Source organism: Ovis aries, chromosome 13 (assembly GCF_016772045.2).
Source record: "Ovis aries strain OAR_USU_Benz2616 breed Rambouillet chromosome 13, ARS-UI_Ramb_v3.0, whole genome shotgun sequence".
Classification (NCBI taxonomy): Eukaryota; Metazoa; Chordata; class Mammalia; order Artiodactyla; family Bovidae; genus Ovis; species Ovis aries.
In genome coordinates, this window is record NC_056066.1 from 61,192,972 (window position 1) to 61,211,788 (window position 18,817).

Here is an 18,817-nt window from a genome sequence, read left to right on the forward strand (position 1 = left end):
AACACATATAACAATGGTACACCAATATTGTGAAGAATAAGTGAGATGAAACACATAAAGGGCTCAGTGGAGAACCACAAAGTGAGCCCTGCTTCCCTAGTAGTATTCTCTCAAGAGACAGTGAAACAGCCCAGAACATGCAGACACACAGATAGGTGAAGAGTTAATGTTGACTGAGTACTTCACATGTTCCAGGAGTTTTTCTAAGTGAGTTTAATTCTTACAAGTTCACTCTGAGGGTCAGGCTGATATTGTACCCATTTTACAAATGGGGAAATGGAGGCACAGGAGGTTACAGACCCTAGGTCATAACCTTAGTAAATGGCAAAGCCAGGATTCAAACTCCAGAGGCCTATCTCTGAAGCCCAGGCATACTGCCTCCCTTAATATTGGTAATGATTAATTCTTAAAATCATAACTTGCTTTCACACAATAGTCCCTAGTTTATGAAGCATTTGCCCACCCACTCTTTCATTTTTTCCTCACCACAGCAGCCTAGAGAGGAAGGCAATGTTTACTCCTAATTTATAAAAGGAAGGGGGAAACAGGCTGTGAAAAGGGGAACCCACCTGCCTTGCCAAGGTCACACAGCAAGGTCAGTGGCAGAAGTGGGGGTGGATCTGGGATTTTCTAAATGTCTCTAAATTCAGAGGACACTTCCCAGCCTTAATCAGTTCCCAAGCCCCCTCGGTAGAAAGCCTGCGGGCTGGAGATCTTGGGGTTTTCTCCCTGGTCTGGTGCTCTGACTGGGCTTCCACTGTTCAGCTGGAGGGTCCCAAGGCTGCATCCTTCATCCACCCCTCACCCAGCGCTCACTATCAGATGGGAGGGGCAGGAACTCCAGGGCTGGTGGAGTTTCCGACCAGGCAGGAAAAAGAACAAAGGAACTGCGTGGGGGGAGAAGGTGGAGGGGTGGCTAGGAGGGTGGCAGGAGCGGAGGGGACGCTTCACCATGGAATATGAAGTCAAGAAAGGGAAAAAGGTAGGTGGGGGTTTGGAAAGGGTTCGGGGTAGAGAAGTGTACCCGGAGTTGGAGAAATGAGAAGCCTAGGGGTGGGGTGATGGGCAGTGAGTGGCGTCAGGAGCACCTTTCTTCTTATTTGGAAAGACCTTCCTCTCCACCCTTGGGCAGCCAGACATTTGGCTCAAACTCTCTAACCAGTCTCCCTGCTCTTAGTGACCTCTGCCATCCCAGAAAAGAACAGACGGACAGGTACCTTCCAGGAAAATCCAGCCAGCCAGATTAGTCTGGAGACACTCCCAACCTGCTTCCCTGGTGTTCCTGGGGGTTCTTCCCTGCAGTTTCTCAGACTGAAGGACAGACAAGAAAACAGACATCAAGCAAACCCATTCTCTTGCTCCTTGCCTCATCAGGGAGAAGGGCCTCAGGCAGGGCAAGTGTATGCTACAAGGCTGCCTATCTGGGCTTGGGACATCTACCTCCTCCTCCTGCCAGGTTCTAGCTGAGCCTGCCCTCTCCCCATCTTTATACAGGGACCAGTTCTGCTCCAAAGGCCTCAGCCTGAGGGTCACTCCCCAACCCCCTAGATCTTTACTTCTTCCTGACTCTCAGAAATTTTCTAGTCTGGTTCTCTGGGCATCTCACCTGTTTGTCTTTGCGGTCCAGGAAGCCTCTGGGCTTCCAACTCCCACCCCCATCCCCACCGAGCCCTCTTCCCCCAGGAAACCAAGATCCAACTGTTTGAAAAGGCTCCCATGTGAATTATGAGGGCTCTGAAGGGAGCCAAGACATAGGTGCTTGTTGCTTCTTGGTTCCTTCCTTCTACAGATATTTATTCAGTATCTATTATGGGCCAGGCACCATGCCTGGTGCTCGTGACGGTGTACTGTGAGCAAAGTTAGACAAGGTCCCTCCTCCCTCCCTGGAGCTTACAGTTTAGTGGGGGAGACAGCTTTCAATTTTTTTTTAAGCAATTAATGTGAAAGTGTACAAAAGCCTCCATATGCAGTGCTGGGAGAATGTTAAACCTTAGACTGATCAGCCTGAGCTGATAGGTGGAAGGAAAGCGGGTAGGAAAGAGTGTTTCAGGCAGGGAAACAGTGTGTGCAAAGCCCCTCCACAGGAGGAAGGAATACAACAAGTAGGAAGAACTGAAAGATGGCCCTAGAACCACAGGACAGGAGTGAGGGGCAGTGAGGTGAAGTTGGAGAAGTGGGCAAGGCTGGAGCATTCAGGGCCACAGACAAAACAACCACTTTCCCGGTCCACTCAGGCACACACACATACTCCCATACATGGGATAAAGTCCTGGCTCCATAGCCAACACTCAAGCCCTCTATGACTTGTTCATCTCATCATTTGACTGCAGTGAAGTGGCTATAATACTTCTTCTCCAGGCTTGTGCTCATCCAGCCCTTGCGGCCCCCAGGGTATTGCACATGCTGTGCCCTCTTCTTGGAATGTTTGTTCCCAGATTGCTTGATCTCATTGCCCAGAGCTTCCCTGTACTTAATCCAGGATCCATGATACTGATTGTAAAACTTGAACTGGGCATTAGAATCACCTGGGGTGCTTGTTAAAACACAGATCATGGGGGTCTCATCCCAGTTTCTGATCCAATAGGTCTGGGATGGAGCACAAGGATGTAAATTTCTCTTAAATTCCCAGGTGATGCTGCTACTGCTGGTGGTGGAGACCCAGGAACCACACACTGAGAACCACTACTCTAAATCAGTGCTCACACTTTCCTGAGTGTTTAAATTCTGTTGGGCTGAGTTGAGGCCCTAGAATTTGCTCCTTCAATCTAGACCCAGGCCATTTTTATGCAGGTGCTCACTGGATTATACTACAGTATCATTAGTTAGAAATCAATCATTTCTAATATTGAGGAAAGCACAGAAAATAGCTTAATAAATACCTATGCACCTACCATTCAGCCAGATTGGATGTTAATATTCTTCTGTACTTGCCCCAGCCTAGCCTAGGTAGGTTCCTACTGTCACCTGGGTGTTTATTTTTTTTTTTAACTTTTTATTTTGTATTGGGGTTAGCCAATTAACAATGTTGTGATAGTTTCAGGCGAACAGCAAAGGGACTCAGCCATACATAGACATGTATCCATTCTCCCCCAAACTCACCTCTAACCTGGGTATTTAGAATGAAGGTTTGGAGCCAGACTGCCCAGGGTGAACTATTGGTTCTACAGCCACTAGCTGGTAACATTACTAGCTCTCTCTGAGGCTCAGTTTCTCCATCTGTAAAATGGAAATCACAGAGGTAACCTGCCCCTCCCTGCAGTGTTTTTGTTAGAATGCAATTAGATAATATAATGCTTCGTATAAGTGCTGGTGCTGGAGAAGACCAAGTCAGTGGCTATTATTATTGCTGTTACCCTCACGCCCTTGCTCCCCCAGGGCTTTGTGTCCCCCATCCGGAGGCTGGTGTTCCCCAAGGCTGCACGCCGGGCAGCCTGTCGGAGCAGTGTGAGCCGCCGCCCCCTGCACTCAATGCCTCTCTATCCCCCCGACTACCTCATCGACCCTCAGATTCTGCTCTGTGACTATCTGGAGAAAGAGGTCAAGGTATGCGTGGGATGAGGGGGGAGGGGTGCAAAGGATCTGGGGACAATGGATTAGGGGGAAAGTTTCCCTCAACCCTCCTAGGGTCCCTGGCTGGATCTGAAATTTAAACTGAACAAAGATTAACCGGAGAAAAACACACACATTTTATTAAATTTTCACCTGTACATGAGAACGTCCAGGGAGAGAATGGAAGACCCTGAGAAGTGACTAGAGCCAGAAACTTTTATACATTTTGGACAAAGAAACAATAAATCTGCGAAGAACTGACAAGGCAGAGGTGTTCGGAGTAGGGGTAGTACACGGTAAAGGAGGAACAAGGATTGTTTAAACAGACTTCTCGGCCCTCAGTTCCCTGTCTCTGGTGATAAGGCGGTCTCCCTTCCTGCTGGTACTCTGAAATCTCCTGGTACCTTTTACCAAGGAGATTTATCTCCTGCTTTCAGGGAAGAAGGATGATGCAGGGGAATTCTGAATGACCTTCCTGCTGCTGTCGTTTCCTCTGACTCCTTCAGTTTAAAATAGTCAATGTGCTGAGGTGCCATATTTTAGGGTGGCGTGTTCTGGACCCCATCAGGAAAGACTTTACCTCTCCTGCACACCAACCTATGACCAGCCTTGTCTGACACAGGGGAGGCTCAGGGGAAAGAGGCCTGGAGTCAACCCAGCCTTGCACGTGCATTATGCTGGGAACCCTCAGCAAGTGACCTCCATCCGCTCAGCCTCAGTGTTCCCATCTCAACACAGGGCTCAAAGTCTACCCCAAGGGCAGAGCAGATAGGAAGTTGCCCTGTGCACTGAAAAGCCAGTCTCCATCTTGTGAGATTTTACTGCAGTGACATTACTGCTACTTGGATGGTGTCCAGATTAAAGGAAGCCAGTTCTGCAAGTCACAGGGACTTGGGCCAATTCAAGGGCTTTACTTCTATTTCATGCGCACCATGAAGGAGCAGTGGAGAATCCTCTTTACCCAACAAAGATTGATATGGGGGTAGGAGTGTCAGATTTAGCAAAAACAGGAACCCAGTTAAATTTAAATTTTGGTAGGGGGAGGGATAAATTAGGAGTTTGGGATTAACACACACTGTTATATATAAACTAGATAAACAACAAGGACCTATTGTATAACACAGGGAAATATAGTTGATATTTTGTAATAATCTATGATGGAAAAGAATATGAAAAAGAATATATATATTATATATGTATACAGCTGAATCACTTGACTGTATACCTGAAGCATTGTAAATCAATTATACTTCAATAAAGTTTTTATTAAAAATTTGAATTTCAGGTAGGCAATGATATTTTTTAGTATTAATATATACCCAGTGTTACATGAGACTAAAATTACTTTAAAAACAAACTAAAAAATTAGTTGTTTACATGAAAACCAAATTTAATTGGCATCTTGTATTTTATCTGGCAACCCTATAAAGTGAAAAGCTAACAAATCCACTTAAAAAACTGGGGACTAAAACTTTATAGAGAATAAAAAGAAGAGAAATGATATGATTGGTAGAATTCACCTGTAAGAATAAAAATAAAAATAATGAAAAATGTTAATTCTTACACTTAATGACATTTAGCTATAAGTAACATTAAGCTATAAGTAAGAATGAATGATTTATTTACTTATTTTTCTGACAAAATTATACACTAACTTGATACAATATTCTTTCCTTCCCACTTAATTTCTGCAACAAGGTCATAAAGAAGGCCAGTGACCTGTTGACACGGGTGCTTGGGATGAACAGGAGCCACTCAGGCCAAGTGGGAAATCACAAGTGGCCTGTTCTTTCAAGCTATTACAGTGACCTTTGCTTCTGCCATAGTCAAATAACTGTATGTTCATAAAGTAAGCTTATATTAGCAAAAATAAGCTAGCTGTGAGAGTGTGGGTTCTGGTGTGTGGAGTCCAGCTCCACCCTTTCTATTATAGATAATACTGGGCAGGTTATTTATTTTGACTGTGCTTTAGTTTTCTCATCCTCAAAGTAAGGATGAATGAGTACATAAAACTCGCAGGACTATGGGTCCTAGGATTGCTTTAATAACAGTTATTACCAAGCCATTATTATTAATTCAGATATTTCTATCTCAGTCTACCCTTACGGTGTCAGTGAGGTCAGGGTCCTCCGCGGCTTCAAGGTAACCTCTCTGCCCTTCTCCCACCACCCCCACCCCCGTCCCATTTCTATACAGTTCCTGGGTCACCTCACCTGGGTCACCTCCTCGCTGAACCCCTCCAGCCGGGACGAGCTCCTGCAGCTGCTGGACACGGCCAGGGTGAGGCGCCGGGAGAGGGGAGGACAGGGTCTGGTTCCCTACGTTTCCCACCCGTAGCCACCGGGACTCAGGAGATCCGACCCACCCCGCAGCAGCTGAAGGAGCTGCCGCTGAAGACCACGGCGGAGCAAGACAGCATCCTGAGCCTGTCGGCCCGCTGCCTGCTGCTCACCTGGCGCGACAACGAGGAGCTTATCTTGCGTATACCCACGCACGAGATTGCCGCCGCCTCCTACCTGCAGGACGACGCTCTGCACCTGCTGGTGCTGAAGACCGGTACGGTCGGCGGGGCAGGGCGGGGCAGGGCGGGGAGGGGAAAGGGTAGAGAACGGCCCGGCACATAGAAATGGGCGCAGCCTGGGGCGGGGGCGGGGCCTGAGGCTGGAGGATGGGGTAATGGAAGGCCTGACCAAACTACCCCCAGACTAGGGATAGGGCATGGCTGTTTGCAAGAAGTGGGAGCCTAGTGTTGAGGGTTGAAGGAGGGCGGCCTGACCCACCATCTCAGAAATGATGGAGAAGCCAGAATCCTGAGGCCTGAACTCGTGATTCATGGGTAGCAAAGCTCTGAGGCTAGGAGGGTACCTGGGGCAAGAAGCGGCGTCTCACTTAGGGGCGGAGCCGTACACTGGGGGGCGGGACTCGCGGCTGAGCTACCTGGTGGGAGGTGTGAGACCCTGCCAAGCTAGGGGCGGGGGCCTGAGACCAGGGGCGGGGCTGAAGGGAAGCTTGGATCCAAGGAGAGGTTCCCGAAACCAAGAACAGGGTCAGAGTTAACAGTAAAGAGGGAGGCGATAGCCTGACCACTACTCAGATCAGACGGCAGGGTCCGAGGCAAGGGGCGTCTGGATGGAGTGGGATGGGTGGGAAAGGCCAGATCCAGGGGTGGAGCCTGAGGGTGGGGCGGGGTCGGGCCTCCTGACTTTGAAGCTAGGGGTGTGGCCTGAGCACAAGGGCCAGGGGACTCACTCCCAAACCCCCATCCCGCAGCGGCGGGTCAGGACCCCCAGCTGGCGTCGGGAGAGGGGGCGCTTAGCCTGGATCTCCTGCTCTGACGGCCACCCGACCTCTCCTAGGTCTGGGCGTGGACCCGGTGCCAGCCGGCGTAGACGCCAGCCCCGGCGGGGCGGGGCGCGACCCGGGCCCACCGGGCTTGGCGCCCGAAAAGCGGCGGGTGGGCACCACCGAGCGGCGCCACACCATCTGCAGCCTGGACTGGCGGATGGCGTGGGGCGGCGGCGCAGGCGCAGAGGCCCGGGCCGGGGGCGGCGGCGGCGGCAGCCTGGAGCGCCAGCGCGCCGGGGCGCGGGCGTCGGGCAGCTGGGAGCGGCGGCAGACGTTCAGCGGCAGCTGGGAGCGGCGGCACGCCGGCGGCGGCGGCGGCGCGGGAAAGCCAGGCGGCAGCTGGGAGCGGAGGCAGGCGGGCGGCGGCGGTGGCAGCTGGGAGCGGCGCCACCCGGGCCCCAACCCTCTAGACCCGCAGGACCCCAGCCCCGACGCCTACTGCAACCTGGTCATTCTGGCTGTGGCCAACAGGGTGAGCCCGAGGGCACCCTGCGCTCCTGCACCCTGCCTCCAGGGCACGTCTTCACCCCCGCGCCCCGGCCCCCATCCCTCTGCCCCTACCCCCGCAACCCTCCGCCCCCACTCCCGCGTCCCCCCGTCCGTTTTCATCTCCCTCCTTTGGCCCTACTCCCCAGGATTTCAGGCACTGTGCGCCCATAACGGCAAAAGGCTTCTACCCTCCAGCTCCCGGACACCTCCCCCTTACTTGTCCCGGAGGGATGAAAGTTCAAAATGGCCCAGACTTAGATCTAATCCCTCCTCCAGCCCTCCTCTTTCCCCAAAATCGTCAGTCTCCGCACTACCACAGTAAGAATCATGAGGACAGTGATCACCAGCACGAACTGAGTGCCCGACCTGTGCCAGACAGGAAACCAGCATTAATCATTTTGTTCTCAGGTTAACCCCTAGAGGCAAATATTACCATCATTCCTATTCTACAGAGAAGGAAACAGACAGAGGCTAAGCAACTTGTGCAAGGTCGCACAGGAAGCAGGCGGTGATTTCAACACTAGGACCCGAAAGTTCAGAGCCCGTACTCTTGGTAACAATGGTCATCACCCAAAGCATAAGATTTCCCGCAGTTCTTGCCCCACCCTCTATCCTCCACATTCACCCTTGCTTTTATTTATTTGACCATGTTTATTGAGTACCAGCTTCTGCTAGGCGTTGGTCTAGGTGACATGGATACAGAAATGAACAAGACATAATTAGTGTCCTCCCTTAGGGAGCTCACTGTCTAGCAGACACCTTCAAACCCTGAGACTTGTAAGCTTTTTCTCTGACCCAGGGCCTTGAACTCCCCCTATATATAAATCCCATGTGGTGAACAAAATGGACATGATGCCTCTTTAGAAAGAAAGGTGGATAGTAACCAGTAAACTCAGGCTATGGAGTGGACTTGAAACACTTTCCCATTTATCCTTGGCACCTAGAAAAGTGCCTGGCATATGTGTGCGTTCATGCTAAGTCACTTCAGTCATGTTCGACTCTTTGCAACCCCACAGACTGTAGCCCACCAGGCTCCTCTGCCCACAGGATTCTCCAGGCAAGAATACTGGAATGAGTTGCCATTTCCTAGCTGCTCAATAAATATATTGAGTAGATGGATTAGTTCGTAATATATTACAATATGTTGTGATGGGGACCAACAAAAAAACAGGCAACTTGAAATGATAAGGAGGAAGGAGATCCATTTTTCAGAGGAAAGTGAGTTTGTGCCTTTTAAACTGAAATGTGGAAGAGAGAAGGAAGCAGCAGGGCAAAGAGCCAAGAAAGTCAATTCCAGACATAGGTACCAGTGTGCCCTGTTTATTCCACTAGGCTGGGAGGGCTTTAGGCCTTACCTAATTCACCTCTGAGACTCCAGAACCCAGCCCGGTGCCTGCCACACAGTGGAAATAAGTAATAATTTGTAGAATGAGTAAATAAATAAGGCTTTTTTTTTTCCCGGGAGTATCTGAGCCTCTGGCCTGCAATCTGAGGCATCGTGGTCCCAAGAAGGGTATAGGAGTTAGAGTCAAAAAACCTGGGTGCCAACATTAACCAAAGCCATGAGCCTGCTATATGAGTCACTTATCCACTCTCATAAAATAAGGATCCCCTCTTCTCTGTCCACTTGATAGGGTTATTATAAGGATCAATCCTGGTTTAATGATAATTTCACTCCCTCATCCCAAAATGCCTGTCCTGAGGTTACATTTTAATTTACACCCTGGGCTGACTTTTTGAGAAGCACAAAATAAGAAATGACTTCATGAAGATGGACTCTTCATTAGTTGTCTTTCTATATCTCTTACTCAAAAAGGTAAACCAAAGAGGCAAATTCCTCTTCAAATTTGCCATCTCAAAAAAGTCTTACCCAAGAACCTAAATGCCTTCCTTCTATCAGGGACTGAAGTTTATATATTCATCCTGCTTCCATTTTTGCCCTGGGTGCCAGGAAGCTCACATCCAAATATGGCACAATAACTATGATGAGCCTAACATTTTCATACATGTATTTCTTCCTCCTCTTACTAGGTATTAGGAGACTAGGGTTCTAGTCCTGGCTAATCACTTTATGTCTCTGGGTTTCAGCTTCCTACATGTAAACTTAATTTAATTTAGCATAAACTTCAGAAGGCCCATAATTCTCCCATAAACCGGGGGTACATGTTTGTACTTTTCAGAGCACAAGAGTTACAGTTGTCACAGGATTCTATAAAGACCAGTAAGTGGCTATTTCTATAAAAGCCACCCAGAACATGGCTATATAATTTTGATGGAAAATGACCTTAGAGTGTCTGAAGTCGCCCACAGTTGCATGTGTGCCCCTGTGTGCCCGCTCACACTGCGTTTTCAGGAAGCAGGGGCATCTTGATCATGGAAGAGAGACTGAGCTCTGTCCTCCTCTCTGGACAAGGATGCTGCCGAGGAGTCCTGTGCCCTTATCTGTCAGGTCTTCCAGATCATCTACGGAGACCAGAGCATCGAGTGTGTGGACCGGGCTGGTTACCACTACACATCCACACCTGAACGACCGTGGCTCTGTAGCCGCAGTGAGTATTCCAGTTCCTGGCCCACCTTCCTGTGAATCATCCCGAAAGGCCAGAGGAGGTGGGGGTCAGGGGTGGGGTAGAGGGTGATATGTCCCAAGACTGGGGCCAACAAAAGCCTTTAGGGGTCCTGACTTTTACAGAAATTACAGTGTACCCCCAATATGTAGCTAAAATAAAATGTCCAATTTCATAATGACCTCAAGCCTAGCTTTATAATAAGCCCTTTAGAGGTGAACTCTCTCTCCCTTTTGTATTTTGGCATCCCAGGGGGATTGTCTATTTACTGAGCCATCTAGCCCTACTAGGACTCTAGGTCAAAACCAAGATTTCAAGACTGGTCCTTGAGTGCTGTCAAGGGCTGTAATGAAAATGAAATCAACAGAGATTTGTTGAGCACCAGCTATGTGCCAAGCACAGACCCAATGTGCCACATGTTTTGTAATCCTCATAACAACCTCATCTGTCCTGTTTGCCACTGTGTCACCTGTGCCTAGAGGAGGACCAGGGGCAGATGCTCAAGGTGTATTTTCTGAATAGATGAAAGAACTGTCTGAGGCCTTATGAATCCAGTTTTAACAGATGAGGCTATTAAGGCTCAGAGAGGTCAATAAATGTCTCAAGGTCACACAGCTGGCAAATGACAGAGTCAGGATTCAAACCCAAGTGCACCTGATTCTAAAGCTTCCATCTGCAAAAGCTTCACTCTCCATGCTGCCTTCAAGGCCCCAAAGTGAACTTCCTCAGCCACAGCCCCCTCAGGGTGGTCCCTGTTTGCATAGCTCCACTGGAGAAGGAAATGGCAACCCACTCCGTGTTCTTGCCTGGAGAATCCCAGGGACGGCGGAGCCTGGTGGGCTGCCATCTATGGGGTCGCACAGAGTCGGACACAACTGACACAACTTAGCAGCAGCAGCAGCAGCAACAGGGAGCGGGCTCTTTCCTCCTGGAGGCACTCCCATCTGTGGAAACTGTGGTTATTGAGAATCTGGGGAAGTTCATTGACTCTCCCAGGGATGATGGACAAATAAATAAGATAATTCAACAAATATTTCTTGAACACCTGAGTGTCGGATCCTGCTAATCTCCAGGATGCACTGGTGACTAAAATCAGACATGGTCCTCCCTCAGAGGCTTGCGTTGCTGAAATCAGTTCAGTTCAGTCGCTCCGTTGTGTCCGACTCTTTGCGACCCCATGAATCGCAGCACGCCAGGCCTCCCTGTCCATCACCAACTCCCGGAGTTCACTCAGACTCATGTCCATCGAGTCCGTGATACCATCCAGCCATCTCATCCTCGGTCGTCCCCTTAATCAGCTGACAATAATTAAATAGTTACACAGGGACTTCCCTGGTGATTCAATGGCTAGGACTTTATGCTCCCAATCCAGGGGTTCTGGTTCAGTCAATCCCTGGCCAGAGAACTAGATCCCACATGTTGCGACCAAAATTTCACATGCTTTAACGAAAGATCTTGTGTGCCACAAGGAAGACCGGATGTACTCAAATAAATAAATAAAAATAATTATTTTGGCCACACCGGTCTTTACTGCTGCTTGTGGGCCTTCTCTAGTTGCAGAAAGGGGGGCTCCTCTCTAGCCGTGGTGCACATGCTTCTCGATGTGACGGCATCTCTTGTTGCAGAGCACAGGCGTCAAGGTGCATGGCCTTAGTGGCCCTGCAGCATGTGGAATCTTGCTGGACCAGGGGTCAAACCAATGTCCCCTGTATCGGCAGGTGGATTTCCAACCACTGGACTACCAGGGAAATCCTGTTTTTGTTTTTTTTAAGGAAAAGAACCTGCTTTAAAAGAAATAGTTACACAAATAAAATGCAACCATACACTCTAGTATGAAAATGTATAATGAGAAACCAGCCTGACCTAGAAAATCAGGGGAGGGTCCTGAGGAAGTGCCACTAAGTGAGCCAAGGAGGAGGCCAGTACCTGGGTTCACTGGGGTGACAGGGTCAGGTACAGAGCAAATTCTCTGTACCTGGTGCTCCTTTCTCCTCATGATTTTGACCTCCTTCCCTTCAAAGGTCTTTTCTCTCTCTCTCTTAAACATATATAGCTTACAAACCCTACGGCAACTGTTCCCTGGCTTGCTCTCCCCAAGGTCCCCATGAGTAGGCAGGAAGGTAGTGTTGTCACAACGTTGGGGAAGGTGAGGGCCAGGAGGAAGAGGTGGGTTACCCAAGGTTGTCTCTGTGTTGGTGGTGGGGTCAGGAATCCTGGTCAGAATCTTCCAGTGGCTGCCCATTTCACTCAGTGTGTAAGCTAACTCCTGTATGATTGCTTACAAGGCCATCCTTGCTCCAGCCGCCATCTTTACTCCAGGGTGGGGCTGAGCTTGGGGCCTTGGGGAGCCGGGGATATTGGTCCCCGCTTTGCCACCACTCACTGCCCTCTCTCTGCTGCCCCCAGGTGAGAGCTGCCGCACTGACGGGACCTATGCCTACGACGCCGACTTCAGCTGCTGCAGCTCCTTGTGGGTACTGCCCTGGCCAGGGACCCCACTCTGGTCCCTTCTGTCCCTGCACAAACAGGAATGCTCCTCTGGGCACTCTTGAGACGCTGTGGGCAAGAGAGGATGGGGGAAAGTGACTCCACTTTGATTTGTGCTGAGATACTGGGCTCTGAGCCTGAGGCTCTGGTGAGCTGTTAGAATCTGAACCCCTGAGAGAGAGACAAGGCAGCCAGAGGCCAGAACTAGGTCCACATGACCCTGCCGCTCTTCCCCAGTCATCAAGACACTCAATGGCTTGCAGAGGCCAAAATCACAACTAATGCCAAAAAATCATTTTGGCTTCATGGAATAGAAAACTCTAAAAAGAGCCGCTTAAATAAGAGTTTCCTCCCCCTCCCCCTCTCTCTTACATAAAGTAGACCAGGAGTTCATGGCCTTGTGGTCATCAAGGGCCCAGATGTATCTTTCCAGCCTCCCTAACACTTGCTTTCATCCCCCAAATCACCTCATGGGCCAAAATAGTGGTAATAGCTCCGACCATCACAGCAGGTCTTTAATTCCTTGCTAAAATTTCCACCTGATGGCTTCTGCTTACATCTTGTCGGCCAGAACGTGGTCTCACAGGCACAGCTAGCTATAAGCAGGACTGGAAAACAGAGTTTTTAAAAACGTCTCAGTGGGGAACATTGTCCAGGGTTCCATTTTGGGTGACCATTCACCCCAGTTTGCTCAGGATTTAGATGTTCCCCAGGACATGGAATTTTCAGTACTAAAACTAAGAAAGTCTCAGGAAAAGTGAGACACATTGGTCACCATAATTCTGTTGCTAAGGCCTTTGACTGGACAAGGGCAAGTCTCTGCCAGTGATATATGCCTTACTCCCCCACCCTCTTTTTAGCAGCAATATATTTGCCTAATACTGTGTACCCTTAGGCCAGTCCTTAAACAATCTGCTGTATGCTAGAGAGGCAACAATCGTGACAATGAATATCTTTTGAACTTGGTATGTGCCAAGGGCTATTTTATAATGCACTTCATTTAAAAAATCAACATAGCAACATTACAGTAATTACTGTTTATTTATTGCTTAGTCCATAACTCTAACGCCTCTATTTCTCACAATGACACCAATTTTTACCATCCCATTTTATAGCTAGAGAAATTGAAAAATAGAGAAGTAACTTGACACAAGGTCAAGAAGCTAGTAAGTTGTTGGCCGGGGTTTGAACCCAAGTAGGTTTAGAGTCCACACTGCTTCTATAGAGCTAATCATTGACGATGGTTCTGGAACAACATAGAGATTGGGAGGCAGAGCCCAAGGCTAACTTTTATTTAAGCACTATTTATTGAGTACCTACTCTGTACCTACCCATGACACAGAGGCTTTTCTGATGCCCCCACCAAATGTCCTCTCTAACCACTCTGTCCCTCACACCCTCTGTCTCAGCCACAGTGGCCTCCTGGCTGCTCCTCAGACTCACCACGCGGATCCTGCCTCAGCATCCCTGTGTGCTGTGCTGTGTGCTAGGGATACAGGAGGAGCAAGGCAAGAATGAGACCTGTGCTCGCCACATAGTAGGTACTCAGCAAACAGAAAACCAAGGTCCCTGCTCATGCATGCTTTGCAAGTGTGGCAAAGGGACAGTGGAATCATTATTTAGTAGCAATAAGCATCAACAGTAAGAAACACTACCGCGAAGCTCAGACAGTGGCTGCAAAAACCCTGCCTCATCTGGGGAGTCAGGAGGGCCTCTCCAAGGTGACGACACTTGAACTGAGACCTGATGGATAAAAGGGGGAAGAGCACTCCAGGTAGAGGGAACAGCAAGTGCAAGGAGGCGGAGGCAGGATATGCTTGGCGAGGCTGAGGAGCAGCCAGGAGGCCACTGAGGCTGTGACAGAGGATGTGAGGGACAGAGTGGCTAGAAAGGACATTTGGCGGGGGCATTGGAAAGGCCTCCATGTCGTGGGTAGACTTACAGACTTTGTGATCATATTGAACAGAGGGTCTAACCCGGTCGGGAGGGGTCAGGGAGAACTCTCCCAAGGAGATGACTTTTAAAATCCAATGATGAGGAAGAGTTAGCTGAGCACACAACAGGGAAAGAGAGGCATTCCAGGCCGAGGTAATAGCATGGGCAAAGGTCCAGAGGTGAGGAGGTACTTGGAGTATTAGAGGAAAAGCAAGAAGACAGGTGGCCTGAACCTAAGCAGCAAGGGTGAGGCGAGGCTTGAGAGGTGGTGCAGGGCCAGATCACAGGAGACCTCAAGGGCCAAAATGGGGTCCAGGAGGAGGGCTCAGTCCCAGGGCATGGGTGACTGTCCCCTCCCACCTTCAGCCTACCACATGGAGAGGAGCTGGAGAGAGGGAGTGAGGCCCCTTCCCTCTGTTCCTGCAGCAACAGCTCCCAGGACACATTTGAAGCCTGTTACAGCGGCACGTCCACACCCTCTTTCCCTGGCTCCCACTGCAGCAGCAGTGACCACAGCGGCCTGGGCCTCGAGCAGCTACAGGACTACATGGTCACGGTGAGCTGGGGCGGGCAGGGTGGCCAGGTGTTTCAGGAATCATGAACAACCCTGGGCATAACTGAAGTGTAAGACTGCAGAGGTCAGGGCAGGGCATGACATTCGGAGAGTAAACGGAGTCAGCCATGAAAGACCTTAAGGAAGTCAGCTAGCAGTGAGTGCTGGCTTTATACCGGGCACTGTTCTGAGCACCCATAACGTATCATCGCCTTTCATCTTTCAACAAAACTCAAGAGGAAGTGCCAACATTATTCTCACTTTGTGGATGAGGAAAGCAAGGGTTAAGGAAGTTATCGTCTGCTCATGATCACAGAGCTGGTCAGTAAAGGGGCCAGGATTTTAAATTAGACAGCTTGAGTCCACATCCCACGCTTAGATGCAACCCAAAGGGCCTGGATGTCCCCCAGGAGGCCAGCTCTTCTGAGGAGGATACACCCAGCCCTGGGTCTTTTAGGCAGGGGACTAATTTCAAATGGTGCACCCACAGTTGAGGACTAAGCTGGGGCCCCCAGAGATCCAGCAGTTTGCGCTGCTGCTTCGGGAGTACCGGCTGGGACTGCCCATCCAGGACTACTGTGCAGGCCTGCTGAAGCTCTACGGAGACCGGCGCAAGTTCCTCCTGCTCGGTGAGCCCCCTGCCCAGGCTGGGATTGTTCACTCTTTACCCTTTGGCCTCCCGTAAAGCCACATCATGAGATCCATGAGACAAACGAGGAAACCAAAGTGTGGAGAGGGGAAGGGACTTGTCTGCAGTCACAGAGCCGGGAAAGAGAGCACAGGTGTAACGATTTCACCTTCACAGCAAAGCTGCAAGAGGGCATGACACTTCCCATTTTACCCCACGAGGCATCCGAAATTCAGAGAGGCTAAGGAACTCGTCCAAGGTCATGGAGCTAGTAAAGAGGGCTAATGATAACAGAAAGAGGAATGATAATCCTTTTTTTAAAAGTTTTTATTCAATTTGTTACAATATTGCTTCTCCTTTATGTTTTGGTTTTGTTGGCCCTGAGACATATGGGATATTAGCTCCCAGACCAGGAATTGAATGTGCACCCCTTCGATTGGAAGGCCAAGCCTTAACCACTGGACCACCAGGGAAGTCCCAGGAATGATCATTCTTAATAAGCTAACATGTATTTGGCAGTTAACCGTGTGCCAAAGGATCATCTGGTTGAAGGCCCTCAGTTCTGAAAGCTGAAACAATGACTTGCCTCCGTCTTGCAGATGAGAAAACAGGCTTAGAGAAACGAAGTACATAAGTCATAAAGCTAGTAAGTACTGACAGAAGTAAAACAGAAGTCAAATGGGCTGCTCAGTGTGTGCTAAGAACCTTATTTAATCCTTACAGCCCGGGAGAACAGGTGCAATTACCTCCGTTTTACAGGTGAGGACTGTAAGGCTCAGAATACTTACTGAGGCTACTTATTGAGTCCATGGGGTCGCAAAGAGTGGGACACAACTGAGCGACTAAGCACAGCACATAACGAATAAATAGGAATATAACCATCGAAATAATAATGATAACAAGAATAAGCTAACATGCAGTGAGCATTTAAATGTGTACTGGGCACTGTACCATTATTCTCCAGCTCAGAGAGTCAAGGAGTTGTGCAAGCCACACAGCCAGCGAGTGGCAGGGCGGGGGATCTGAACTCCGCCCTCCAGGGAGAGTGATCCCTCGGTGCGAGGGGAAGGGTTGACCCCGGGGAATCACCGTGGCTCTCGACCCGCAGGGATGAGGCCCTTCATTCCGGACCAGGACATCGGCTACTTCGAAGGCTTCCTGGAGGGCGTGGGCATCCGCGAGGGCGGCATCCTCACCGACAGCTTCGGCCGCATCAAGCGCAGCATGAGCTCTACGTCGGCGTCGGCGGTGCGCAGCTACGACGGCGCCCAGCGGCCGGAGGCGCAGGCCTTCCACCGGCTGCTGACAGACATAACGCACGACATCGAGGCGCTGGCCCCCGACGATGACGAAAGCACGGACGAAGAGGCCCGGGACTCCCCGGGCGGGGGCGACGCGGCCGAGGACAACTACCTGTAGCCTGTGCCGCCGTCCATGCAGAGGGCGGGCAAGGGGGTGGCCCCGCACTCCCGCCCCTGAGTCTCATGCGCCCTTGTCTGTGCGTGTGTGTGATCCATCCCCAGGATCCCCTCCCCAGACCCCAACCAGGGGCTCCGTGCTCCGGAGGTGGGAGTCTGTCCCTACCGGTCCCCTGCCCCGGTCCCTACAGTACTGAGAATGTCCTGCAAGGGGCGGGACCCAAAGCTGGGCTCAGCAGCTCCCTCTGCCGGTCGGGGAGGGCGGCGAACTTCTCTGTCCCGATAGCCTGGACGTTCGGCCTCTGGACAGACACTCGAGACTGCAACTTTCTGGAGGCCGAGCGAGTGATGGAGAGTGTGCTCCACCTGCTGGCCGGTTGAGAAAAGAATTCCCCGAGCCTGAAGACCTCTTTTCCTATTTTACAGTTTGAGAAACTGAGGTTCCAGAGAAGAAACTGGAGGGAGTCTCCTGATTCCCCTTAGATATTACCTCACGCTGGACATACTAAATCATGCAGAGGGTCTTTCTGAAGCTCTAAGAGGCAGGGTCTCTCCTTTGCAGATGGACTTAGATCTTTAGTGTGGAATAGAGGTTTCTTTCTACCAAGAGTCGACCCAGAGGAGCATGATCTGGGTCCCAGCCCCCACTCTAAGGCTCTGAACAAGTCGCTTGTTCAGATCTGGCGACTGGAGCAGGACAGGCTAGGCTCCCTGTCTGGTAGGTGTCCTAGCCTCTCTGCCTCTCCCATTTTCTCTTCTGACCCCACACACCTCACAAGGGGGTCATAGGGGTTACTGAAGGTCAAGACCTTAGTGCTAGGTCTAACACATGATAAGTGTTCAATAAATGCTGTCCCCTTCCACATCGAACACTTTCTGACTCAGTTTACCTGTCTTTAGCTGTGTGCAACGGGACATGAACTGAGGTGAGGGTGAGATGTAGGAAGATCCTCAGGGAACTCACAGTTTGGGAGGAGAAAATAGGACTTGCCCCTCACAGCTCTCTTCCAGCCTGACTCCATGCTCAAAGTCCAAATGAAAAGATTCTGCAGGCCGGCTGTGGCATCTCAGGTAGTCAAAGAAACCCAAAGACAGAATTGGAGGGGGAGAAAAGTCAGCATAAAGACAGGACTTGCACAGCCCCAGGAAAGGCTCAGAGGCTGAAAGAAGCCCTCAGAAGAGGCGAGAGAATTACCTAGAAGACCTAAATTTTATCTGTAGAACTTTACATGGCCAAACACAAGGTGCTTACCATGAGGTAGGTACTATTATCGCCATTGTTAAAGTAATATCATTATTATTACCAGGGCTTGGATTCAGCAAGTTCCCTGATTCATAGTCAGTTCATGGCAAATGACAATCCCATCATAACTGACCCACAAAAGGCCCTTCTGATCACTGACTTGACGGACATGAGTTTGAGCAAGCTCTGGGAGTTGGTGATGGACAGGGAAGCCTGGCGTGCTGCAGTCCATGGGATCACAAAGAGTCGGACATGACTGACTGAATCTTACTTCGTTTTATATTCCCCAGACTTCATCCATACATCCCCACAATCCTTCTCCTCCCCACCATGGGTACCCATCTCTATGTGTTGATATATATCCCTGGACATAGAATATATAATGTCTTATGTGTGTGTTTACCTTACATAAATGGTATTATGTAACAAACTCATTCTGTTGTTTCCTTCCTCTGTAAAAACCTAACTTATTACATCCAACCACTGCAAAATATTCCAAGCTGAGCATCCACTGATGGACACTCAGGTTGCTTCCAATCTCCTCTTACCATAAACCACACTGTGATGAAAATTGTGCATGACCCTTGTGAGGCTGTGTGAAAATTT

The 18,817-nt window shown here is 49.9% G+C and overlaps 1 protein-coding gene across 2 annotated transcripts; it reads left to right on the forward strand.

Annotated features, from left to right (window-relative positions):
• Positions 1–897: 897 nt before the first annotated feature.
• CCM2L (CCM2 like scaffold protein) lies at positions 898–18,641 on the forward strand. 2 transcript variants are annotated; one of them, XM_027977060.2, is made up of 10 exons: positions 898–982; positions 3,376–3,543; positions 5,746–5,829; positions 5,922–6,105; positions 6,906–7,366; positions 9,797–9,932; positions 12,354–12,417; positions 14,796–14,925; positions 15,413–15,551; positions 16,659–18,641. In XM_027977060.2, the coding sequence occupies exons 1-10, from the start codon at positions 953–955 to the stop codon at positions 16,967–16,969; spliced, it is 1,707 nt and encodes a 568-aa protein (XP_027832861.2). In that variant the 5' UTR covers positions 898–952; the 3' UTR covers positions 16,970–18,641. The 2 variants fall into 2 exon arrangements, with proteins under 2 accessions (XP_027832861.2, XP_060253002.1); XM_060397019.1 differs by having other exon boundaries at positions 5,925–6,105.
• The last annotated feature ends 176 nt before the right edge of the window (positions 18,642–18,817 follow it).

What these genes read in the sequence shown, in the direction of transcription:
- CCM2L (XM_027977060.2), top strand. Translation starts at nt 953, where the DNA reads ATGGAATATGAAGTCAAGAAAGGGAAAAAG. An exon ending in AAGTCAAGAAAGGGAAAAAG is followed by an intron (nt 983 to 3,375) that starts GTAGGTGGGGGT and finishes TTGCTCCCCCAG; the next exon opens with GGCTTTGTGTCCCCCATCCG. An exon ending in TTCTGGCTGTGGCCAACAGG is followed by an intron (nt 7,367 to 9,796) that starts GTGAGCCCGAGG and finishes TCTCTGGACAAG; the next exon opens with GATGCTGCCGAGGAGTCCTG.